This window comes from Sander lucioperca, chromosome 20 (assembly GCF_008315115.2).
Source record: "Sander lucioperca isolate FBNREF2018 chromosome 20, SLUC_FBN_1.2, whole genome shotgun sequence".
Lineage (NCBI taxonomy): Eukaryota > Metazoa > Chordata > Actinopteri > Perciformes > Percidae > Sander > Sander lucioperca.
In genome coordinates this window covers 12,667,297-12,693,510 of record NC_050192.1, presented here as the reverse complement: position 1 = coordinate 12,693,510, position 26,214 = coordinate 12,667,297, and the positions used below count along the sequence as shown (strand labels likewise).

At 39.7% G+C, this 26,214-nt stretch overlaps 2 protein-coding genes across 4 annotated transcripts in view; both read left to right on the top strand.

The window, feature by feature from the left end:
- Positions 1–320: 320 nt before the first annotated feature.
- Positions 321–10,188, top strand: sypl1 (synaptophysin-like 1). Of its 2 annotated transcripts, XM_031284868.2 has the most exons (6): positions 321–386; positions 1,021–1,135; positions 6,359–6,477; positions 6,656–6,860; positions 6,960–7,151; positions 7,745–10,188. In XM_031284868.2, the coding sequence occupies exons 2-6, from the start codon at positions 1,064–1,066 to the stop codon at positions 7,874–7,876; spliced, it is 720 nt and encodes a 239-aa protein (XP_031140728.1). In that variant the 5' UTR covers positions 321–386; positions 1,021–1,063; the 3' UTR covers positions 7,877–10,188. The 2 variants fall into 2 exon arrangements, with proteins under 2 accessions (XP_031140728.1, XP_031140727.1); XM_031284867.2 differs by lacking the exon at positions 321–386 and having other exon boundaries at positions 849–1,135.
- Positions 10,189–12,868: 2,680 nt separating this feature from the next.
- atxn7l1 (ataxin 7-like 1) overlaps positions 12,869–26,214 on the top strand; it is a 29,518-nt gene continuing 16,172 nt past the window's right edge. Inside the window, exons 1-3 of one of the 2 annotated variants that reach the window (XM_035996137.1) lie at positions 12,869–13,117; positions 13,258–13,326; positions 19,650–19,754. The gene's annotated coding sequence lies outside the window, so the exon portion shown is untranslated. The remainder of the gene's footprint in view (positions 13,118–13,257; positions 13,327–19,649; positions 19,755–26,214) is intronic. The other variant, XM_031284860.2, reaches the window with a different exon arrangement.

The window sequence follows — 26,214 nt, the reverse complement described above, 5'->3', positions numbered from 1 at the left end:
TTCTCCTCATTAGAACTAGACCGAAAGAAAAAAAATATAGACAGTATATCATTCTACTACTTTAAAATACTGTAAAATTACTGTAAATGCAATCAATCCATAGAATATTGATATTTCTATCATCAGACGTATGATGAGTAAACATATCGTTACATGTAAAATCGGTGGAGCTCCCTTTTAACATCATGTTAGACATGTGATGTACCCTTATCAAGTAATCTTGTGAAATGACCCTTTATGTTAACTCGGTCAGTTGCAGCTCGTCTCTGAGGTTTTCTTTTTCTTGGTTGAGAGTCATATGACCAACGAGGCGTTTCACAGTGACTGCAAACTCAGCAACGAGGATCATCCTGCGAATTCTGGCGGATGGATCCAATGAAAACTCAGTAGGACACTTCTGATGCCTTTTGTTACTCGGGCTGTAACGTAACGTTAGTCTCCTGGTGTTACTGTGCATGATAATGCATTGCTTATATTGTAGCTGCATGTATGTTAAGTTCTCTTTGAGGGATTTTATAATGTCATCGTTTGGTAGATTCTTTTTCCAGCCAGTAGACCAAAAACAAAACTGTCTTGCAACAGTGTTGAAACCATCAGAAAGGGTCACGCTTTTTCATTTAGCATCTTTTTACTGTAACTAAATACACATGACGCCACCAAAAGCAACCCGTAATTTGGCACACTTTACGCTCTTTATCCGCGACATCGCCTGCGTATTTTGCGCATCACCAAGTGGAGCGCTAGACACTCGTTTTTCAAGCTACACTGCAAAAAATATCCACACTAATCATTTTGTTCTTTGACGTTTGTTGTTAAAGATTCCTGAAACGCGTTAAGTTGTAGTTTTAGTACGTTGAACCATCTCCCCTGCATGGCAGAGATGTGATTTAGTGCAAAGTTTGGTTGGAGAAGTTACTTTAAACACCTTGGACTGATCATTTCTTGCAGCGTCGGCAGTAAAACCACGTCATTCTGTCAAACAACTCCCCTTTTTCCTCCCTGTTGGACCAACATCCACAGTTTAGGAACAACTGGATAAAGATTTTTGGATCAAGCACAAATCATGATGACCGGATTTCGGCTGAACTTGTCGCCGCTGAAGGAGCCTCTGGGCTTCGTCAAACTGGTGGAGTGGGTAAGTTGGATGCATACACTAAATGTGTGTGTGTCTGTTTGTGTGTGTGTCATACCCAGAGGACAGGGAGGTTCAGTCCTTTTCTTGGTCCTTGGATTTTCCCTTTTCCCGGCGATTTTCACTCCTGAGAAAAATCCCTAATCCCGGGCAGATGGCAAACATATTACATGACCATGACTTTTTTCAGACATTCATGAAAGCATATCAACTTTGAGTTTTTACACTTACAATAATGAATAAAATGCATGCAGTAATTTAATAAATAAAGCTTAAACTTTGTTAGTGTTTATCATACAAGAACAAACACCCTAATACCCAATAATACGCCGATTATCACAATAATTTAGGCCTTTTTCTAAAAAAAAATATATCAATTTAACTTGACATGTCTGCCAATTTTTACTATCTTACAATACATCCAGATCTTTAAGATTCATAGATTGAAAGTGAAGATAAACTGTTTGACAAAGAATACTTGGCTGACGTGAGTTCAGCTCAGTTATGTCCAGCGCATTTGGATCATTTTGCTGGTTGCATGGGCCTGTCCTTCAGAGGACACAGTTATAGATTAATGCATCTCTCAGCAATAATTTACCACTGAATAACTGTTCAGTTGGCTGCTGATACACTCCAGTTTGTGTATCATGAGAGGACATGCAACAGTTTGTCATGGGAAGTCCAGTAATCAGTTTTGCTCTACACAACTGGGTCAGAGGAATCCAGTGAGGAGTAATGAAGCTCAGCTACAGTTTCTCTCAGTTGTTCTATTTTCTCATAACACACACACACACACACACACACACACACACACACACACATACAGAGCTATAGAGCTGCAGTAACACCCAGTCATCTGACTCAGGACAAGACCGTGTGTGTGTGTGTGTGTGTGTGTGTGTGTGTGTGTGTGTGTGTGTGTGTGTGTGTCACAGCGTTGGCCTTATGTAACCCTTTTAAATAATGCATGTTGAATACTGCATATCTTGCTTTCAGGCTGCAGCAGTGAATGTGTGTTTGGCCTGTGGATTTCGGACATATATTTAACACAGCAGTTGAATGGGAACAGCAAGTTGATGATATCATTTTAGAGTTCTGACAGATGGTTCATCACTACCGCTGCCCATGAAATTGGAGGGTATCCAGTAGTTTGCCTCGTCTAAAGTCCAACATTTTCGCCCGATGTCCATTTACCCTGTAAACATCTGAGTCATCTAAATGGAAATATGTTTACTTGGCACATGAGTGGTTTAGCCTAAACCCTCATACCTCCCTCGATGTTATCGCCCACATAGTAGTAAACCAGAAGAAGGGTTTGGAGTAACAAATGCTACGAGGCTGCCCCATTCACTCAACATGTTGAATAATGATGATAAAGATATTTTTCTCTATTTGGACTTGTGGTGATGTGATGGTCTCTTTGCCAAAAGAGGGAGAAACAGGTTTCTTGGGCTTCTGAAGGAAACCCAGTGACAAAATGGGCACACATGGTTTTTGGTCGGACTGGCCTGGACTCAATGTCCTTTGTGTAAGAGCACTGCTAATTATTCTGTTCCTACAAGATATTTCAGATTGATGAGGATATTCATCTTTTTTTTTTTTAATTATTATTATTATTATTATTATTTTGCAACTAAAGGATCTTTCCGACCAGAAGCAATCTTTTTCCTTCATGTCCACTTTTCATTATTTGCATTGCATAAAGGAACCTGTAACTGAACTTCTATCACATATTGTGAGTGGTTTCTATGTGTGCAAATTGCTGATGCTGTTTGGTTATAAGATACTACCTGTGCTTTTAATTTGGCAGTGTCTGGAATGTCCATAAATTGGTGCTGTGTGGTTTGCAGATGTGTTGTTTGTGTACTGGCAGCTGTTTGCCCACTGTCTTTGGCAGTCGCCATGTTTAGAGAAGGTGCCACCTGTAGCCTTCTTTAGGACTAAAGGGTGATATTGGAAGCTTGACAAAATTTCCCACTGTCCAACAGTGTTTGTGCAGTACAGTGTTTATGCTCAGTTTAAAAGTGAACATAAACAAAAGAATTAAAATGTCGAGGTGTGTGTGTGTGTGTGTGTGTGTGTGTGTGTGTGTGTGTGGCCTTGACTATCATTATTGCTTAGTATCACTCTGCACACGCATTTTTAATGAAGCCACTAAAACCGTTAAAATAGCCTTATTTGAATGAAACGACTCATTACAAGTTGTCATAAGAGCACTTTTTATGCTCCTGCATGGGTGTAAGAACAGGGGCTGTTCTTCAGCCAGCTTTAATATGTTTATGTACGTTCTTGACAAGAGTTATATAAGAAGGTTAATACCACTTTCATTGTCTGTATGCTAAATAAAAACTTATAGCAGAAATAGGAACTATAACAGATTACAGTAAACAGGGATTGTATTACAGTGTTCTATATAATGTCAAATGCATATTGATTCCTCATGAAAAGGTCACCGTGCAGATAAAGCGGAGGAACATGTGTGTGTGTGTGTGTGTGTGTGTGTGTGTGTGTGTGTGTGTGTGTGTGTGTGAGTTTGGTCCACCCTGGATTTTACAGTTATTCAGGCTGAGGCTCCATGACCTCGTAGTGGGAGAGTGACAGAATCAGTGAAACAAGAATGTGAGAGAAGTAGCTTACTGTGGTGTGTGTAGCCAGAAAAACAGGAAGTGGAAGCCAGTGACATCTGGAGAAACATCTGGATAGAGGCCTTGAGGTGTGTGGGTGCGTGTGGGTCTTGTGGTGTGACGCTAAAGACCAAAAGTTGAGATGGCCTGTTGTAAGCATTTTTCAAGGGTGTGCGTATGTGTGATACTGTTGTGCTGATGAAACAGAATTTAAGAGGTCAGTTAAAAGTGTTTCTTTTTAAGCAATGTGAGGTGTGAGTCAAAGATCATTCCTTTGTCATATAATGTAATCCACTTCCTGTCCACTGCATGCTGTCTACTATAACAGAAATGCCTTAAAAGTGTTAATTCTCATAATCTACGTTTTTTTCATTTTCATTTTGCTGATTTTCTGACATGTTATATGCCACATTTCAGCCTTGGGGACAAGGGGACAAAGATCATCTTAACCTTAGAGACAGACACACAGACAAACTTAGCAACTAGCTGGTGAACATAGTGGAGCTGTTAGCAGCTAACGTTTCACATATTTCTGTTAAACATGCTAAAAGTAGAGTGAATATTAGACTAACATTAGTCAGGAGGCCAGAAATACAACTCCAAACAAATGCAAATGTTGCTCCTTGTCTGCTATATGTAGACGTGCAAATAAGCCACTGTTTGCTAGCTTAGGTCAGTGTTGTGTTCACAGCTTATTGTGCTCCTCCCGGGTCGCCAAAAAAAAGAAATGAATGCAGCTTTACAATGTTTATGAAAAAAAACGGGGATGTTACAACATGATTCTATAGACCTCTAGATTCTTGACTTGATTAACTGCATGAGTACAGTTTCCTCTATTCTGATGTTAAATCTTTGAATTAGTGTTGCACTGTAGCACAGCTGTCTGTTATACTGGAAGGCTTAGTGAGGATGTGTGTTGATGGGCAGAGACATAAAGCTATGCATGTCAAGACTGTGTGAAAACTGTTAACGACATATTTTGAGATAAACAAATCCAATCCATGAAGTCTGAGTAAAGCGATATCAGTGAGAGTCTGTATGAGCTCAATACCCTCGAATAATATGATCTTCCTACTGCAGCTTGAGGGTGAAGCTTAGCAGCAGCCAGCCTGACTAAAAGAATTTTGTATGTGTTGGTTTTAAGGAGAGTATTAGCATCACATGGCCTACACACTGAATCAGATGCTTTCTGTCCCTGCAAGAAAGAATTCAGGAGCTGAATAGCAGCATTAGTGCGGCCATGCAAGTCACATTTTATTTTATTTGTGAGAAGTCTTCCAAATCATCTCTCAAACCACACATGTATGTAAAACCAAACTTGTATTGCTGTTTTAACATATGGTGTTGCTGGATGACTTCAGCAGCAAATTAAAGGTTAAAGGTCCCATATTATGCTAATGTTCAGGTTCATATTTGTATTTTGGGTTTCTACTAGAACATGTTTACATGCTTTAATGTTCAAAAAACACATTCTTTTTCTCATATTGTCTGTCTAAATATACTTGTATTCACCCTCTGTCTGAAAAGCTCCGTTTTAGGGCCTGTATCTTTAAGGCCCCCTCCTGAAAAAGCCCAGTGCTCTGATTGGTCAGTGTTTCCAGGGTTGTGATGGCGCAGTGGATATGACACATGCCTTTGGTGTGGGAGATCTGGGTTCAATTCCCACTGTGATACATCAACCAATGTATCCCTGAGCAATACACATAACCCCTAGTTGCTCCAGAGACGGTCATATATAGCAATTGTAAGTCGCTTTGGATATAAGCGTCAGCTAAATTACATGTAATGTAATGTTTCCGGGTCTTCCACATCTGTGCTCTCGGAGTCGCTGGACCGTTATTGCAGCGGGGGAATGAATGTAACGGTACTGAGTGTCACTTTCTACCTATATATATATATATTAGTATAGTTGTGACATCACAACTGTATGTATAAAGGCACGAGTGAATTGATTGATTTCTCTGTGAATTTGTTTATTTTCACAGTATTTATATAGCACCTCGACCTGCTTTATAATTTAAAAAAAAGACATGGAAATCTTACTTTTTATAATATTTAAAATACCTTTAAAATGATACATAAGACGAAGATAGAAATAAAGGTGTTCTTGAAAAATGTGGTTTAGATTGGGTATTTCTATCAGAGAAAAACAAATGTAAGAAAACTGATCTTGTAAAAATAGTTGAGTAGTGAGTTTTATTTTCAGCTGTTTGTTAGAGTAAAATGCTGGCCATCTGTTAATCCCTCTGGCTCTTTACTGCTGATGCTAGGTTTTCGGTGCCAACTTTTTTCTGGGTGTGAAATTCTGGTGACACACTTTCAAACTGTATTTTCCAAGAGTACAGACAGGTACGTCGGGAGTATCATAATCAAATTATGATTAGTATGTTGGTTCCATTTACCAGTCAATGTAATATAGTTAGTGTTTTGCATTGTAGGTTTATTAGAAAGAATGTACTGAATATCTTCCCCTCCTCTTAAACAAATCTCCAATATCTTAGGTTTCTTGATTTTGATATTATTTCCTTAAAGCTGAACAGGGTTTTCTTACATCAGACTCAACCATTTCCCCAATCTCTCCCTCTCTTGTCTGACCAAACAGCTCACGGCCATATTTGCTTTTGGATGCTGTGGCGGATACTCAGGGAAGAACATCATATCTCTCTTCTGCGGCGATGGCACGAATGAAACTCTCACTGCCAACTTTCACTACCCATTTAGGTGAGAATCACAACACACATTTTGGTGATTTTTTTAAAGTCAGGCACAAGTTTAAAATATCACTTATCAGTTACATAGCGAGATACAAAAGCGCCATCTGCACAAATGGATGATAAATTCATTATAGTACTGAATTTGAAGAAATTACCATCTGAAAATCCTCTTGTATCTTGGCCAGGTTAAGCCAGGTCCCGCTCATCGAGGGAAACGCCACTGTGTGTAACCACTCTGTCACGACAACACACATGGTGGGAGACTCAGCCTCCTCAGTGGAGTTCTTTGTGGGCATCGCCATCGTCTGCTTTCTGTACAGTATGGTGGCTCTTTTGGTATATTTAGGCTACATGCACGTCTACAAGGACTCTGACTTTGGACCCATTTTTGTGAGTATTTATCTTGCTAGTCTGTTTCCCAATAGACACTGTAATTGAGTGACTTGTAGCTTCTGTCTGTAGCGCTGATGTGTCAATCCTCATTTCCAGGACTTTCTGATCACAGCGATCCTGGTCTTTCTGTGGCTGGTGTCTTCATCAGCCTGGGCAAAGGGCCTGCAGAATGTGAAGGATGCCACGGACACTGGAGGCATCAGCGCCACGCTGGAAGTCTGCAAGGGGAGCAACATCACCTGTGAGGTCACTGAGTTCGCCAGCCTGCGGACCCTCAACATCTCTGTGGTGAGAATAAAATACAGAGCAGCTTTAGAAATTAGATTTTGGTTACACTAATATCAGTCAGCATTCACTTCAACTGTCGTTAATTTCATTCAATTTGTCGTTAAAATCCAAATCATTGGCCACTAGAGAGGATATTTCTATAAGGATAAAATCAGAGTTATTGACTGTGGCAGTGTCCCATCCCACTCGGTTTATATTATATTACGCTAGCAGATTTAAGCAGAAACATTAAGCAGCCTGACTCACAGTCATGAGACACTGAGCAATAACACTTTGATTTTCCTCGGACACTGTTGCTGTGGTCTGTTCAACATTTTCTGTGTCACAAGTCCAAAGCAAATTTGTTGGAATGAACACAAAAATGTGACCACAGTGCAAGTCCTCAAACTGTCCAAGAATGTGTGGGTTTGTGATTGATATCAAACCAATCAAGTTTCAAAATGTCGTCTTTTTGTTCCCTACGAGTTTTAATGTATCATCGCTCATCACATACAATATCACAAATTTACAGTACATTATGAGAAACCTCCTTTATTACATGTGCTTTCTAGTCATATTAATCTGTAGGTTTGTTTCTGTCTGCATTCTTCCAGGTGTTTGGCTACCTTAACATGTTTGTGTGGGCCAGCAACGCCTGGTTTGTGTACAAGGAGACCCGTTGGCACTCCCAGAAATTCTCTTCTCAGCCCGGACCTGGAAGGCAACAGGTCCCTGCACCCATCTAACATATACAATATAAAGCAACACAAACACATAGTCACATACATGTACACAGCACACACAGAGCAGACACAGTTTGAGCACATGCACACTGTATGTGCATAAAGACATTATTACACACAACAAAAGCTCTGTGAAGATGATGAAGAGAGAAAAAATGAATGAAAAATGGATAGATGGTCAGTTTAAAATCTGATGGATTTGGATATTTATTAGATTTGGACCTTATCAACACAGTAGCAGCTTTGTAGGTAGTACACAGAGCTGTTTTGTTACCCAAAATGTCATATCATTCCTCGCACAATCATGGCATACTTGAACTGAGAACAGTTCGAAAAGCAATGTAAATTTCCCAAAAGATTTCCTCTGAAGGCCTAAGCACCCCTGCAGCAGGAGGAGGCTGGGCAAAGAGAAGGAATTCTAACTAAGGTTTCATGTGTAGGTTAGCATTTGTTATTTTTATTATTTTTTTTTTACCAGTTTTATATACTATACATCTAGGAAGAGAGGTTTCCTCATTTCTCTGGTCCATTTTTAGGACAATGGCTACATGTATTATGCTTTATTATATACTGATGAATGTAAGGTACTTTGAGCTTGTCTCTTTGTCTATATAACATAAAAGCAACCACAAGGAGCAAGGTTTTTTAACATCTGCCGCAATAAGGATAATTAAAGTAGTAGGCTTAACAACTAAAGCACCATTCACACAGGCATTCATACACTGGTGGCCGAGGCTGCCATACAAGGTGTCACCTGCTCATCAGATAAACACTCATGCACATTCACACACCCATGGCGCAGCAACGGGAGCAACGCGGGGTTTAGTGTCTTGCCCAAGGATACTTCGACATGTAGACTGCAGGGGATTGAACCAACGACCTTCCGATTGGTAGATCGGAAACCGCTCTACCACCTGAGCCACAGCCGCCCCGGGTGATCAATGTTTTCAGTGTATCAGAGAGGTTGAAACAGTTGTCTGTAGTGTACTTTGAAGCATAACACTCTCTACTATATTACCACACCATTCATTTGAATTTATTGACATACAGTGTATTGCATACATTTGGTATTGGCCTTGAAATTGAGCCATGCATTTGCATCTTTTTCCTATTTTGTATATTTTATAGTTTCAAAGCACATTGTGTACCTAGAAAATGACTAAAATATTATTTCATTCTTTCATTCATAAGCTCTCTCACAGTTAGCCCATTTCCCCCTACTGGTGGCAAACAGGTACTGCAATGTGTCAACAATTAAACTAGGATTATTAATTTACCAAACTAGTGTAGATATTTCCTCTTTTAATGAAGCACACTGATGAGGTGAATCAATATAAAAGTCTTTATCCTTTCACCGATTTAAGGTACATCTGTGCAGGCAAGGAGACAGGTTGGATATATTAAACCTTGAGACATTAGCCATAGACTGTGTAAAATGGCCTCCAACACAAATATCAGGAAGGCAGTTTGTACATTCAGTGTATGATGTTCTTATCACAACATGCACAGTCGCTCATATGGTGCTTAATATGCTTTTATGATGTCCTATAAAGCACTGTGAGAGTGTTAATCCACAAAGAATACTTGATTGAAAGTTGGCTACTTAATTAGTTCAGGAAAATGTTGCAGCCAAAGTTTGAGATCTTTCAGTTCCTCTGTGGCCGAAGGCTTTGATTTATTTTAGTCTCAACTAGGGTACAAGATGAAGGTTAAATCATTCCTTGATTGTGTTGAAATTTTGAATATCGTCGTGACTTTTCCATCAATTTTTTGCATCACTGTTAAACATAAAACAACTCTGCCAAAGCACTATTTCTTTCTTCCATGTTTAAGCTTATTCCATATTTTTGTGTGATGTTAATCAGTTATTTTGTTGTTTAAAACAGTCCAATTTATTTGATTGTCTAGTTTTTATAAATCCTTCTTGAGACACCAAACAGTGAGCTGATGTTGTGTTTTATAAACTATCACTTTTTTGTCTTATTTTTCATTTTTTAGCATATGTAAATGATTATTTGAAGGATTTTTTTTTGTAGTATCTACTGCTTTTTGATATACTAGAAATGTAAGTGGGATGATGTAAATTCATTTAACTTTGTCGATCAGCAACATTAAATGAATGTGTGTGTGGTGTACTGGTTATGCCTCTGCACTCCTGTAATCATCATCCAACTAGCTATAGCTTTGTCAATGATTCATATGCATTTAACCTGCCAAACTGTCTTATTCGAGAGACACATACATTCAGTCTGTGACATGCACAATTTCAATGTACCTTTGTTTTTTCAATAAAAATGAATGATTTTTTTCATTAATCTCTTTAGTAAACATCCTGTCCATCTGCAAACTTGTGTGTGGTTGTATGTGTGCAGTGCACATACATGCACTCTGCCTGTGAGTGTGTTCGTTTGACTTTTGTGTCATGCCCCCATATGAAAGCCAAACCATTTTACAAAATGTCTATTCAACTTTAGTTTCACTCCACATTTTCTCCCTGGTCATGTGTGAAATCATGTGATTTTATAGTGCAGGTTTAAACATCTGGAAAAAAAGTACAGTTTTGTTTGGATTCAACTGCTCAGGTGAGATAAAAAACAAAACAACCTAGAAGGTTAAATAAAAGAGTGAAAGCATTTGAAGATGCTTAAGTGTTTGTGACCCAAAACCATTGTTCACACGATCTTTGAAGAAAAATAGTACTTTGTGTTTCCTGGTTTGTCCTGCGACCTCAATGATCACTGTGCAGGAAACAAACACAACATTGTGGTTGAGTCATCCTTTGTGTGTATGTGTCAGAGAGAGAGAGAGAGAGAGAGAGAGAAATAGGAGAGAATAGAGGTGTGTGTGTGTGTGTGTGTGTGTGTGTGTGTGTGTGTGTGTGTGTGTGTGTGTGTGTGTGTGTGTGTGTGTGTGTGTGTGTGTGTGTTTGACCTGATTTGACACATCAGTATAAACTAATCAAAGTAATTTCCTTGCCCTCATTTCAGGCTGCCATTTCCTCTCTATCTCCACCCTTCTCTGGTTTTCTCACTCAAATTAGATGTCAAGCATCATGCAGTTGTACCATAGAACTGCTGTGCTGTTCATCTCTTGAATAAAAGTTGGATTTAAGTGACCAGTTAGTCGTCATAACAGGAGAAATCACGTTTCTTGAAAAGGAGACAATCCCCCTTCATTTTGCACTTGAAATGCAAGTTCTGTTTTCAGCCACAAGAGGTCAATGTAGTGCCATGAGTTTGACCTAATGAGCCACTTTTGAGACGCTGCACATCCTAGGACAGTTTGTTTTAATGACCAGAGAATTCAGGCATATTTAATCAATGATGTCCTCTATTAAACTCAAACTATAAATGTAGCTGTGTAACCCTTGTACCTCTCTGAAAGACCCTTGGTTATCCCTGGTCCCCACTTCAGGAACCACTGGTTATGTTATGTAGAGGTTTTCTTTGCAGTGGTGTCTCTAATCTCTGACTTAACCTGCACAAGGCTGCAACATCGTTTAGACCTTTTTAGGCTCTCAGTGAAGTCAAATAATCAAAATAAACGTTTTGATATTCACAAAATTAAACTGTAGCTGTAGCTTTACAATATAATCTGAGCTACTAAAACCATAATGTAATTCATGGGTCTGACCTCCTCTTTCTAAAACCCATTATTACCATTACTTTGCAACTCCCTGGCAGCCCCTTATAGTAGCCTACTCTAATTCCTTTTAATGAAGCAGAGAGATTTAAATCTAGCATTGGTACATTTTTAGAGTGTGGAGTTTGTCTACATGTTCATTCCTGCCAGGTCTAATATTATACAGTTATTTCAGGTTACAAAGTGCCCAATTGCCACCATTTTTTCAGTACAGTTCAGTACAGATAGCGTATATCCCTTGTATATTAAGGATTGCCTGTGCCATTGTTAGTAAGGCCAGACCAATTAAGGCTAACAGTGCAGATAGTGTTACCTTTAGTGGATAATGAAGGTATGGTCTTAACATTTACAGTCACAGCAACAGGTAGATGGATCAGTTCATTATAATGTCCCCTTGATCTTACACATGTATCTTACTGTTGACATTTAGCAATATTGACTGGATGAGGTCAAGTTATTATCACTACAAAAATTTTTTAAATGCCTGGCAAAGAATTGTTGAATGAAACATTCCCGCCGTAAACATAGGTTTTGTTATCACAACCATACAAAAATTCCCCCTTCTTTATGATAGAATTAAAATACCAGGCAGATAGCCTATTGATTGCATTTCCTGTCTTTGTAGTTAATAGGTCCACTAAAATATAGTCAATAACTGACACTGTCATTTGTTTTTTTACGGCATTCCGTTATGTTACCCAATGCTATTTAAATTAAAAGATAATTTCTAATGTTTTCTAATGCAACAGAATTTAACCATATAACTGCCCTACAGTGAGCAATCTGTATAATATTAATAGGCTGTACAGACTGTATAAGAGGTAGGCTACTACAGTAGGCTATGTACAGGCTTCAACATTAGCACCGTCCACCAGCCAAATGCTGGTAAAATATGCAAGTGGCTGGTAGATTTGCTTCACTTACCAGCCAAAGAAACAATGGTAGTCTATTGAATTGCTGGAAAAATTCGAACATTCACTTGCCATTTGGCTGGTGGACGAAAAAGTAAATTTTGAACCCTGGCTATGTACCTATACTGAACTTTTGAACTTACATGCTCCCTCTCTGTCGCGTTCTCTAGTTAGTACATCCATGATCCCAACCCTCCGACAGATGCCGAACCAAGCCGGAGCTCACCGACAACGACGTCACTATATCTCGTTCTTTCGTTTTTCGCCTGCTGCGTGCGAAGGAGAGAGGAAAAAACGGCTCTCAGCAAAGCAACAAGAAGGAAGAGCAATGGCGACACTGGATCGCCAAATACCAAGTCCGGATACCTTCCTTTGCGAGCCTTGGTCTTCCTTCGTCAGTGCGGCTAAATTACGTTTTGTTGACAGTAAGTTCGCACGTCGGTAGCGTTGCTGTTTTTGCGGACAAACTGTCGGGAAGTGCGTGGTCCAACTGCCTGTGTTTGAGTTGAGTAAGCTCCTCCACCATGCAGGGTCTGTCAAATCGCAGCAAAGTAACTGTCAAAAAATATTACTACGAAATGCAATATTAATAGGTTGCTTTAACAGAGTCTTGCAAAGGCGCGTGTGCGAAGCTAACCGCAGAGTTTGTACCGTTGGCGCGTGCAGTAATGATATCCTCAACTGTCCAGCTGTAAGTTTGTTAGCTTTGACAGCTTCACTTGATTTAGGAAGCCAGCTAATGCTAACCTGATAGCCAGCCTCGGACCAGCATGGCTCCACGCATGGCCCCAAAGTTTGTTGTAAGTGGCTGTTGTGTTTTTTCTGACGCAGACTCATCCTTGGATAACAGCGAGAAAGAGCTTTACTGCCTCGCTGAAGCCGTGAGGCTCAGCAAAGAAGGTGAGGAAGTTACTGATGGATACTTAACGCTGTCACTTACACTATGATGGTTTGTTATTGTTTTGTTACATGCTCTGCAGCATTAGGATTCCAGGATATTTCTGTTTTGAACCTCTTGTCACAGAAACCACCATTGCTGGGCGTCATACATACTTTTACATTACTACTTTTTTTAACTGCATACTTTAGTATAGAAATATGGTGTCTGTATTACAAAGCTGTATTACAGTAAGTATCCTGTAACTATTGATTGTTTTCTCCATTAATCAATTAATCTTTTGCCCATGAAATGTCAGAAAATTGGGGGAAATGCCCAAAGTAATTTCCCAGAGCTCTTTCAGATTGCTTGTTCAGCTAACCAGCTGTTCAAAAGCAAAATATGTTCAGTTAATTTTAATACATGACAAAAAAAAAACATCAGAGAAGCTGGAACCAGAGAATACTTTGCATTTTTTGCTTGAAAAATGATTAATTGATTATCAATTAATTGTATTGATTAACTGATCAATTAATTGCCTAATTGTTTCAGCTCTACCTGAAAGACACAACACAACACAAAATATGATTAATTGTTAACAGTATCAAATATAAACCAGTAGCTGTTATGCTGTGATACTTGTGACACAGCATTAATGATGTAACCTGAGGTCACTGGATGTTTTGGGTCTTTGAACATCAGGCCAGGTGAAGTTGTTAAATGCCATACGTATTAAACTTAAGCAAAGCTGTTGGAGATAAATGAATATAGCTGGAGTGCAGGGGTTCAGATGTGTTTTCAGTATTACCTGTAGTCTCTGTCAACCTGTTTGATAGAAATACTGTACAGTATCAGCAGCAGTCAACTAGAAAGTGCTTGTACTGTTGTGTGTTTTGGTATATTTATATGTATGGTCTATAGTGTGTGTTATACTGGTAAGACGTGTCGTTAATGGGTAAAGGTTGTGTATGGCTTAAAGTCTGTCTTATGTATTGTCTTAGCTGTGTTGCTTTTGTGCAAGAATATAGTTATATAAATCATATGTATTTTGAGGGGGTTGTGGGGTGCTCCTAAGCAGTGAGTAGGTACCTCCACGCCCCCAGCCCCCCAGGGACAGAGCCAGAAGAGTTCCTCCACACCTCACAACATATAAATACCCACAGGACCATGCGCTGCACACTGACACACTTGAGTCATCACTGAAAGTTTGAACGTGTTGCAGCCCTCGTACAAACACAGTGACACACAGAGCCGGGGAAACTCTTCTCACTCTCCCTGGTCAAATACCGATATAGTCGAATACCCCCCCACACACACACACACACACACACGCTCACTCACATGCCTCATCTTCCTTCCTCAGAGCCAAACTGGAGCAGGTTTTTTTTCTGAATTGCTGATCAGTTGGCAACATGACACTAAGCCCTGCTGAGAGTGATATGCACACAGACACCCGTAAGCCTCACAAACACACAGGGAAGCACGTCTTAAATGCTTTGTTTGTAAATTTGTATCTAGCAGAGAGTAGTGTAATTCATCGTTGATTTATATATTAGGCTACATGTTTACTCACTTGACGTCAGTGCACACACGTATTTGTAGCTAGTGAGGCCTGGTTGGCAGTAATTGGTGTGTGTGTGGTGCAGGACATGATTGGTATCTATGTCTCTTTCTCACTCGCACACATACACAGTGGAGATGATGACAACCAACAGCAACTTTGTCGGGCTGGACGGACAGCCACTGTCATCATCTCACTAGAAATAGGCAGTGCTGTAATGCTTCTCTTTGTATGTTTACCACTGTCTTTAGTAGGGAGGGCAATTTTCAAGAACATCATGTCATTATAGCGATGCTTTAGGTGATAATTATTATAGCCTTCTTTGAGTGTATTCAATATTAGTACTGGGAGGTATGACCAAACATTTGTATCCCTGTATTTTTTTAAGATTCTGGTGGTTTCACAGTATTTTTTATTTTGTTGCATGACTGGGCCTTTTAGGTTTATAGTGTATTATTCTACTGTCAGGAGTACGTATATAATATAAAACTGGCGGCGTGATTTAGTAAATGTACAGTTATTAGTGTTACAAATTGTTACAAAAACATGCAGCATTTTATGCAAATTGTGCACGCTATGGCACAATACTTTTTGCAATACGTAAGCTGTTTCCTCCAGATTTTGAAACCTTTTAGCAGAGGATTTTAAATTCAAAATTAGTCATTTAGTAAATGTGGTTCTATTGTCTGCATTTAAATGATTCGTGCTGAAATGAGTCATATTACCCTGTCAACGCTTGAATGCAGTCAAATAAAATGATGCATACATTTCTTGTGCTTTTTGCAAATGCTATAAAGCAGGGTGGTTTCAAGATCCATGGCACCATATGAAAGATTGCCAGAGTGAAAACTGCATGAAAGCAGCAACAGTGTAAAGTCTACATCAAAAACCTTAAAAGCTGAAAAGATTAGTCAAAAAATTAATCGGCAACTATTTTGAGAATTTGCTTTTTTTCTTCATCTTATGTGATAGTGAACTGAATATGACTAATGCCACCTTAGGCTTCTAAGGTGGCACTCTTCTTCAATTGTGACTATAAAAAATAAATTGTTGACATTTTGTAGACCAATTAATCGATTAATAGAGAAAGTAACCTGCAGTTTAATTCATAATGAAAATAATTGTAAGATGTAGCCCTAAAAGCCTTTAATATATTGTCAGAATTGAAGCATAGTCTGAAGTAGAGGGAATGTTTGACAAAAGAGAAGTAAATGAATCAAACCCTTCTGATAAGCTATTGGAGTGGAATGAGCTTGTCCTTGATGTCAGTGTATTCATTCTAGATGTTCGATTGTAACTCTAGTTTCACATTTTGTGATATATCAGTGAAACCATTCATACGGTTTGTAATCCATAAATGGCTTCATGTAATAGTTTCCCTGACAGGAGTTCATTTTCAGCCTGGCTTTTATACCTGATGAAATAGATGTTTGACGCCTTATACAGTAATAACTTGGGAGAAGTAACTTTAATCTTTTTTTTTTTTAAATGATGATTTCTTGTAGTCTGGAGACCAGACCAAGCTCTTTTAAGATTATACATTAGTCTGGGGAGTCTTCTATGTATTTTCTACTGCACAAGAGGCGAGATCAACGAGCATAGTTCAAATGACTCTGTACGCAATTGGATAGTCCTTCAACCAATCAGACCAACGATCCGGGTGACGTAGCAGCGACAGCGGCATCAACGGAATGTAAACAAGAAGCTGCTTGGTCGCTTCTCTATCGTCATCGTGTTAAACCCGCCAATAGCGCACCAGGTGGATAAGCCAGTTTGTGATTGGTTCCCAGAGATTTGTTACGGAAGCAGGATAGATAAACGTACAGGTTTCCAGCCTGAGCTGCACGGCAAAATCAAATCGCCGGCAGATTGTGCTGGGTTTACCCAGTCTAGATTTCTTGATCATAACCCAGCACATTTGTTCAGTTTCTCCTTGTGACATGCTGCTTTATTACCATTGCTAACAGGTTTGCTTACAACAACAAAATGACTTGGGATTGTCTTTATACAAGATCCTAAAAACATCTTCAACTCTATAAGATTAACTCTGATTTAGATCTTGGAGAGTTTTGTGAAAATGGAGAGAATAGTTGAATTTTGTAGCCTGGGGTCTGCAACATTATCTGCAAGCCAGCTGCTGGTAAGCTGGTAAGTTTACTCTATTAGACATTTTGGTGCAGTACCAATAACTATCTGGTGTGCCTGTTCAAAAAACTACTTTGAAGCAAAGCTGTTGCTGCCTGTACTCTCATCTGGACGGTCGAAACAGTGATTATTCAAAAGTGGCTCCTATGCCCAAGGTTTCCCCTAAGTTGGTTGATTATAGGTCATTTACTCAGTGAAACATGTTGCTGTTTCTTTGCTACAGTTGCATTATTACTTTCTGTGGGTGTTAGTCACCGAGACCTCAGTTTTATAGAGCAGGGCTGAGTTATTTGATGTTCTCTTTTTCTTTCCATGTTGATACTAAGAATTTTCTTTGGCATTTTAGGCCTTTATTTGTGACAGGACAGCTTAGACATGAAAGGGGGGAGCGAGAGAGAGGGGGAATGACATGCTGTAAAGAGCCGCAGTCCGTGGCCTCTGCGTCGAGGACTGAGCCTCTGTATATGGGCGCATGCTCTACCTGATGAGCTACCCAGGCGCCCCACTCAGAGCTTGTAAACCATGTTTGTTTACCTGTAAGTTTTTTTGAAGTTGCTTTCCAAACTGCTGTTCATCAATGGGAAGTTTTATTACTCTAAATGTAATCCGTGTCCAACGATTGATTGTTTTAGTAGCTCCAAACATGTTTATTCACCAGTGACTGATTGTTTTTGTAGTTCATTTTAAGGCCTGTCAGTCATTTGGCAGTGTGTGGCAGTTGGCTTAAGAAACACACACAATTCAGGCTGCAGAAACAGGCTACGCACTTAGTTTGCATTCAACTTGGCAGATGCAGAGGAAATTGCATTCTTGCTTTTTTTGCAGTACTCCCACTAAAGTCCTTTGCATATTTTATTTTGGCTGGGCTTTCTGTGTAGTTTATTACACAGAAAACGATCACAGGAAAGACACAAACTGTGGGGATGCTAAGCAACCTTCTGAGCAGAAACCACTTGGCAGCAGTGTTTTCCAGGCTCTGTTTAACTGCTCACATTACAAAGTTATTAACACTTAACAACCTGTTGACTATAATGACAATATTAAAAAGTAGTTTTTCACACGCAGCCACACCTTTCCACCTCACCTTTGTGTTTGTATTATAGCTCAGATCAGGCCCGTTTCAGTCAAGTCAAAAACACTGCAGTTTATTTGCTCGTGAGGGAAAGCAGTTTCTGGTCGGCAAACATCAGGAAGCAAAGAGTTTGAATTGTGGCTTAAATCCAGCAGCATGGTTAGAAATTATGGGCATGGAAAATGAGTGAGAAATAATCTCTTCTTTTGTATTGACAAGGTGAACTTGTGCAAAGCATCTTACCGCTAACTGCTTCAGTGCAGCTGCTTGGCATCTAACGGTGGGCCTGATGTGAAAGCCTCTACCTCAGCAGCTAATATCAGTTAGCGCTTTGGTATTACTATCTTGCTCTTCATTCGATTCATTCTCATTACCCTTCTGTATTTATTTAACTGTAATCTTTAATCAGTATTAACATTACTCCAAAGTTATGAAATATTCGTGTGTGTGTGTGTGTGTGTGTGTGTGTGTGTGTGTGTGTGTGTGTGTGTGTGTGTGTGTGTGTGTGTGTCCTTGAACACTCTGACCTTTGGCAGTATGTAAACACACACAAGCACAAGCTCCTGTTGTCTACATATTTGTATGATATGCCTTTGACCTTGAGTAACACACACACACACACACACACACACACACACACACACACACACACACACACACACACACACACACACACACACACACACACACACACACTCTGATGGGCCTGAAGCATTTCTTCACAAAACTTGCCATGCACCCACACATTCTCCAATTTTTCTCTTGCAAGCTTTCACAAACACACACACCTAAACACACCCCACCTCCCCTCAGTAAATCTGACTTAAGCCGCATGCTAATAAGTGCTGTGAATTCTGTCAGCATAGCTTGTTTGGGTACAGGAAGCTTAGCCAAAGAGATAGTGGTTATTTTCCATTGGACATATTTCTATCAATCTTCAGTTTAGTTTGGTGGGTGGGGCATCTCTTTTAACTCCTGGCACAACGTTGCTGTATGCTAGCTAGAACGCAGCATGCTAGTGTGTTGGAAAGGATTGACTGTCCTTTCTGTCCGTCTCTTTATGCCCGTCTGTTTAGTGATTAGAACACACATTATCATCCGTGTTTCTGTGGAGAACAGTTGGTTATGATGCTCCATGTCTCTGATAATTGTGACTCTCATTATCTGAAAAGCAGCTCCAAAGCTCAATAATAATGTTAAGCATTATGAGCTTCAATTTCTTTATTGGGGGAGTTTTAGAAGCTTTTAATGTAATTAAAGTACACAATATATTTTATTTGTGTTCTTTTTTTTTCTACTCTTTTGTTCTACACAGTTCTCAGTTGTGAGGATTTCCTTACATTTTCTGTTTTGTATCCTTGCAATTTGGATATCTTTGCACTGAGAGTTACTTTGGATAAAACTGATACTGAAAAGTGTGCTAAAGTGGTAGCATTGTGCACCTGAACAAATTAGCCAATTGGTGTCTTTACAGCTCAATTGAGTTTTGCAAAAACATACTGTTTTCCATACTGTTTGATTGTTCTTTTTTTCTAAAATGTGGTCTCTGCTATTCATGTCATTCTCAGAGATGCTTGTCTGCAGCCAGTTTCCAGCACTGGAGGATTTTTATCTTGTTGTCTGCCATGTCTGCAATCAGGTGGTCACTCCTCATGGCATCTTCACACACTATGGTAAGACACATACACAGGGCATAGTCACACATATAAACCTCAGGGCGTAATCATACACTTTACCAAGGTACACACACACACACACACACACACACACACACACACACACATCCACATCTTGGTGAATCTCCTGTATCTTTTCTATTTATCTCTGCAGGGCACTTTGAAACATAATCGACCTACAATTTATCTTCCACACTAATAAACACCACTTGGTTATACCATCTAATACTCAGCAGGCTGATAATAACTGGAAAACACTAAATAATTTACAGAATAATGGACCAGATGTAGCATAGTGGACAAGCTTTTTTTTATCCAAGAAATAAGTAAATGGACACTGCCAATTATGAGAATAACCATTTCTGCCCTTAGTGTTATGCTTTTGATATAATTTGATATTCTAATTTTCTACTTTCCTGATTTAATGCTACAGATTTTCTTTTCAAACAGGGTTGGAAAATTAATTTGAAAAATTAAAATTGTAGAAAACAATGCTTTTTGGGCCCAATACATATGATACGCACACACATTGTTCAGCTGCATGTGCTTTATATACCTGTAGGCGTACTATAATTTCATGAAATGCAATATTTGTTGCTATGGAGACTGTAATCTTCAGCAAAAAAACCTAGTTGATAGATCTAATTGAGTTGTTGCTCTGCCACTATCAGTTATTTGTACATTAAACAAATACAGTATTAAAATGTATATTGAAATTAGAAAAAGGATGGATTTTTTAAAAAGGATAATGTGTAGATAGGAGGCTTTATGCATTCACCTTTTAAGAGTATTTGTTGTTAAAGTGGTAACACTGTTGATCCCAGCTCTCATTGGCCCTCCACACTGTCTGTCTACCTCTTGTTTGTTTTTGATTGTGGCTCCACTGAGCGCGCTCGCATCGGGCTGCTGCTTCCTTCTGTTGGCGGCACGTGCACCACCCTGAGCTGTCTGATTGAGCCTAAGAGGTGGAGGGGTGGGGGGGGCATACACACACACACACACACACACTTCTCACTGAGTGGAGAGAGCCCAGTGGAGTTTCATGCACACATTCTCACTTTCTGTTTCTCAGCAGAAAGAGGTCAGTGGTATTGTGAGAAACAGACACTCGCACACTCACTCACTTATAGACTCCTGGCAGGCGCTGTTGTTTTGTCCTGTTCCTCCCCCCCCCCCCTTTTCTTTTTTTGGCAGCGTTTCTGCTTGCTGACACGCACACAGAGTCGGTAACAGGTCTAAAACATACTCATGCACACACACACACACACACACACACACACACACACACACACACACACACACAGTCAGGAGTGGGAATCTCCTGAGAGCTTCTCCATAAAACAAAGCTATCCGCAGGCCACAATATGATAACAAGCAGGCTTTGTAGTGAACCAGCAGGCCAAGTTGCAAGTCGTATGTGTGAATCATTTTCATCTTGTTTCATCATATACTTTTATATTTCTTATAATTTTAACTATAGTACAGTGACCTATACACACAAATGCTCTGTGTCATGCCATGAAAAATGCTCCTCCTGACTTGCTGCTGAGTGGATTGCCTCTAGGAACTGGCCCTGTCAAGATTTTCTTATGATGTTTTATGCATTTCCTCCCATTGTTGCTCATTCCTCATGTTACTGTAACATCCTCACAAGTATAGTGCCATTGTTCCCTGCTGGGGATTCTACTTTAAATGTTGTGACCCTGCATTTGTATTCATTGCAAAGCATTGGCCTTGTGTATCCATCATGGGATCTGCTTTCATGCTTGACCTGTGCGTTGAATCAGCACTGCGGCCTTACATATACAAATATGCATGCACACACACCCACACAGAGGAGGCGGGGGTTGGCTGCTTCAGTGGTCAGTGGCTCTGAGTTATACACACCCCTTTTGCTGTTCAAGCTTTGCTGTGTGTGACGAAGAGAGTGGTGACAACTTAAGCTTGGACCTGTGCTATATGGGTGTTAATATATGCCACGTCTTCTATTAAAAAGGTTAAGATAAACTGTATTTTATACGTCAGAGACTTGTTCCATTTAGTGGATTTGTTTATTTAAATCTCCTTTAGAGTAAAGCAAGCATGTATATTCTTAGCATAAGTGGACACAGTGGGATATCAAATAAATCCCTCACACTGTGTTTGTGCCATGATCACTCCCATGAGGTTCTAAAGAGAAATGTGCAGACATTTTCTCAATGAAGATATGATTTCACCACTCTTTTAAGCAATGTGGAAACATTATTGAAACTGTATTCATATTTAAGTGTTTCCTAAGGGCTAGTATAATTAGTATGAGTTTATTCCAAAGAGCATTTCATATGTTGGTACATTTTGGGCCCTGAACACCATGACAAATTATGGATTTTAAGGGTCACAACTGATGATTTGTGTGCGTGTGTGTAAGTCATGCTTTTGATGCTGTGTGTTTGGACAAATCAACGCACCATGCTGTTTATATATGTCAGTGTGTATTCCTTCCGATTCTCTCGTCTACTACAATTTCTTCTCCATTCTTTCAGTCTGTCTCCACTGCTGGTGGCCTGCTGTGTGTGAGTAAGTTGAGTGCACGGTGAAAGGGTTGTTTCTGTTGGTGGTGTCTGTCTCTCTCTCTCTCTCTACTCGCCTTCCAACTTTACTCTGTAGTAGTGGTGGATTAATTAAGCTCTGAGGCAGGTCAGTCAACAAAAAAAATCCTCTGTTTCCTTTCGGTTTCATTCTTCATGCTTCGCGGTGCTTCCCTGTCTTGAGTTTATTGTTGTGTAACAGTGTGTGCCGGGCCTGTGGTGTAGTTGTTCATATCACATGATGTTTGTCTGTTGTTGGAAAGTTTTGCCCTTAACCACAGAAGTTCTGATTAGTTTAGTTTACTGGTGTTGTTGCTCATTCTCCTGTTGTGTTATTGCAACTTGGCTGCGTGAACCATTAGCCGAGGCCCGGGCCAATTAAAATGCCAGCTGCTACTTTACATCAAGGTAGTTTCTTTGCACTTAAATTTGTATGGTGTTTAAAAAATGTGCATGGCATCAAAAGAGTTTTTACCCCATCTGAGAACCAAAAGGAGAGACATTGCTCTTAATACATAATAGTATCTTTGCAAGAGAGCAGTAGTTCGCAACCTTTTTTTTAACCATGACTTCCCTTCATAGTGATCTTTTTTCATGGCATCTCTCTATGCTTACTGTCTGATTTTTAGTTTGGTTAGCCAGCTAATATTTGGTTATCTCATATATATAAAAACATAGTATAAAAGTGTAGCTAATGTAAATGTTGCCTTGTTTTTATGTGGCAATTGTGTTATTTTTCACTTACATTTATGAAAGACCTAGACATTGCTTTTTATTTTATTTTTTTATAGATTTCCAGTAGTATGTGTACTACCAGAATCCCAATGCGTTCAATATACTGGTTCCAATATAAGCTTCATTGCCTTTGACTCAGTATTTCTAGATAACCTGAATGATTTTGAATCTTCATAGATGCTTTTCTTAATTTCTCTCTGACTCTCTCCCCTGCTCCTCGTTCAATGTAAACAAACCCAGCTGAGCTCTGAGAGCCTCTGCTTCTTCATCACGCAATGGCTCCACCCACAGGATGAGTCAGCAGCCAATCGGCAACCAACTGGGCTCTCAGCATTGCCATAACAACAGGCAGGCAGGAGAACATAGTAGTGAGGGTGCCCTTGTGGTCGAGTGGCTTAGTGACCTTGCCTGGGCAGACATCCATGTATTGTAAATCAGAACAGTTAGCTCCCAACTGGCTCTTTACTCACAGGAAGAGCTCTGTTACAAATAAGTTCATTATGTCTTACTGTAGATACATTAGCTGTAAAGGGTTTGTCATTTTTCAGAATTACTTTTTTTATTCAAATTCATAATTATTTGCTTCATACAGCATTTAAAAACTACATAGAGAATGAATTAAATAGAAAAATGAACAGGAATCCAGAGATCTAAGAAAAGCATGCAACATAGTTTGAATAGCTGGTTGAGTTGGACCCCCAAAGTCACAAGTAAAGGGTTTATTTGGCTTGGCCAAAGGGCACATATCATATCATATTTCTTAAGATTCAATGTTTATATTATTCCTGCCTGGAAAATAAGAAAATGTGGAAAAAAAGAAGAAGAAAAAAGTCCATTGCTATAGTACAGTTTCATTGAACTGTACAGTTGAGTTGACTAAAATGGTGTGTAAAAATGAAAAAGAATGTGTGAAATTATTACTGTTGTAGCTGCATACCTGCAAATGTGGCTCTGGACTTTGATCCTGCTACTCTGAATACAGCTGCCTCCCCGGCCTTCTGCTTCCACTGGCATATTTACACACCTGTCACATGCATGCATGCATGCGCACACACACACACACACACACACACACACACACACACACATTCTCACATATACTAATTTGCAAAGTATGCTCATGTATACATACTGCATGTAGAGGCGTATGACTCTAATATGCATGCAAACTTCTTACAGTATAGCCTATACCTTGGACAAAAACACATACACTGGCAGTATATAAGTTCAACGTGGTATCATACCCCCATGCACACACCTGTTATACTTATACATGCAGTGGCTAATCTCTTCAATACACACTTTGCACACACATTGTACACACACTCTCCCTCAGTCACCTGCAGTACACTTTCATGTGCACTCATGCACTCTGAGCAAACACACAGGGTTGGTCAGTCTGTCTGCTCTCTGTTTTTTTTTTTTTCTCCAACTTGCCGCTGTTACTACTACACTCATTAACTGGGTTGTAGAACATTGTGACACACACGCACGCTTCACACGCACACTGAATCCCTTATGTTGCTTACTGAGTAAACCATGACATCAATGCTACTTGGTCAAGAGTTTGTTTTACACTGGTGACACCCTTTTTAAAATTATTCTACAGGTATTTTGTAGCAGTTTAACATCAACCAAATAGCTTTAAATGAATAGTTTGACATTTTGGGTAATGTGCTTATTCGCTTTTTTACAGAGGGTTATATGAGAAGATAAACACCGCTTTCATGTCTGTGCGACTGAAGCTACAGCTGGCCAGCTTAGCTTCGCACAAAGACAGGAAACGGCTAGCCTGGCTTTGTCTGAAAGTAAGAAAATCTGCCTGCCAGCACCTCTGTAGCTCACTAATTAACACGTTATAGCTCATTTGCTTAATCTGTACAACAACAAACAAAAAAATCACACCTTGTGGTTTTACTGAGGTTATAGGACTATTTCTTGGCAAGGCTATCTGTTTCGCCCTGCTTTCAGTCTTTGTGCAAAGTAAAGTTAACCGGCTCCTGGCAGTGGATACATATTTACTCTACAGACATGAGAGTGGATCAGTCTTCTAATCTAACTCTAGTCAGAGTTGGATTATCTCCCTCATCACACTGGATGAGGGTGAGAGGTTCCTTTGCTCTGTGTCCTGTACGTGCCCTCAGATGCTATGATAGTTGCACAACAGGTTTTTTGGGAAACTCTTTGTCGACCATGGACCACAGGTGAGGGTAATCCTATGACGGCTCAGCGGCTAGCTATTGGTTGTGTTGTACAATTTGCAGAGGTCACGAGCCAATGGGAACCTCAGGGATATGACGTCTGGTTTTCTGTGCTTGCTACAAGGTCTATGGGGGCACCATCCTGTTGGGATTTACACAATCAGGTTATGTGCGGCTTTAACTTGAAGACCTGTGGTTAGGCTGTGGGATCTGTGTGTGTGTGTGTGTGTGTGTGTGTGTGTGTGTGTCTCTTGATCTTGGCTTGTACATGTCACGCTTTCCACTTTCTGTCAAATATTTTAAAGCAGGGCCTGTGGACAGAGTGGAGAGAGATTATTGATTTGAACTCGACACCCAAACAAATACACCCCTCCTGTCAGTGCTCCTTCAGAACATTAGCATGTGGCAGATTTGCCGTTGGTATAGCGTTGTGTGGCTCGGTGCGAGCCACTTTGTTTGTTTGTCATTTACAGAGCCAGGGCTGTGTATGAACACCGGATTTTTTTTCAGTGCGCACACGGAAAGCTAACAGACTGAGGAGATATGCTGAATTTGAAGTGTATTGTATTAGAATTGCAGACTTCACCTTTTAATCTGTGTAATTGTGATCTTATGTGGTTATGCCCACAAGTGAAGTTGCATACTTGTTTTTTATGTTGATGATTGTGCACGTTTGTACATTTGAAACAGTATTTGTGTTGTATGTTGCCATGGTAAATATTAATGACACGATTACCTGCTGACTGTTATCAAAGCTTCTGAGTAAAATTTATATTCTACCTGAGCTGCTGTCTTTAGGTGTATTTCATCATCTCACTCACGTTTTCTGCCGTTTTCGATTTGCATCTTGGCTTGGCCGTGGCTGGGTAGCGTTGCATGTCCCCCGACTCATTTCTCCTTCTCCATAAACAACATGAAATCAAGGAGAGGGTTAACTTTTCCTGCTACAGATTC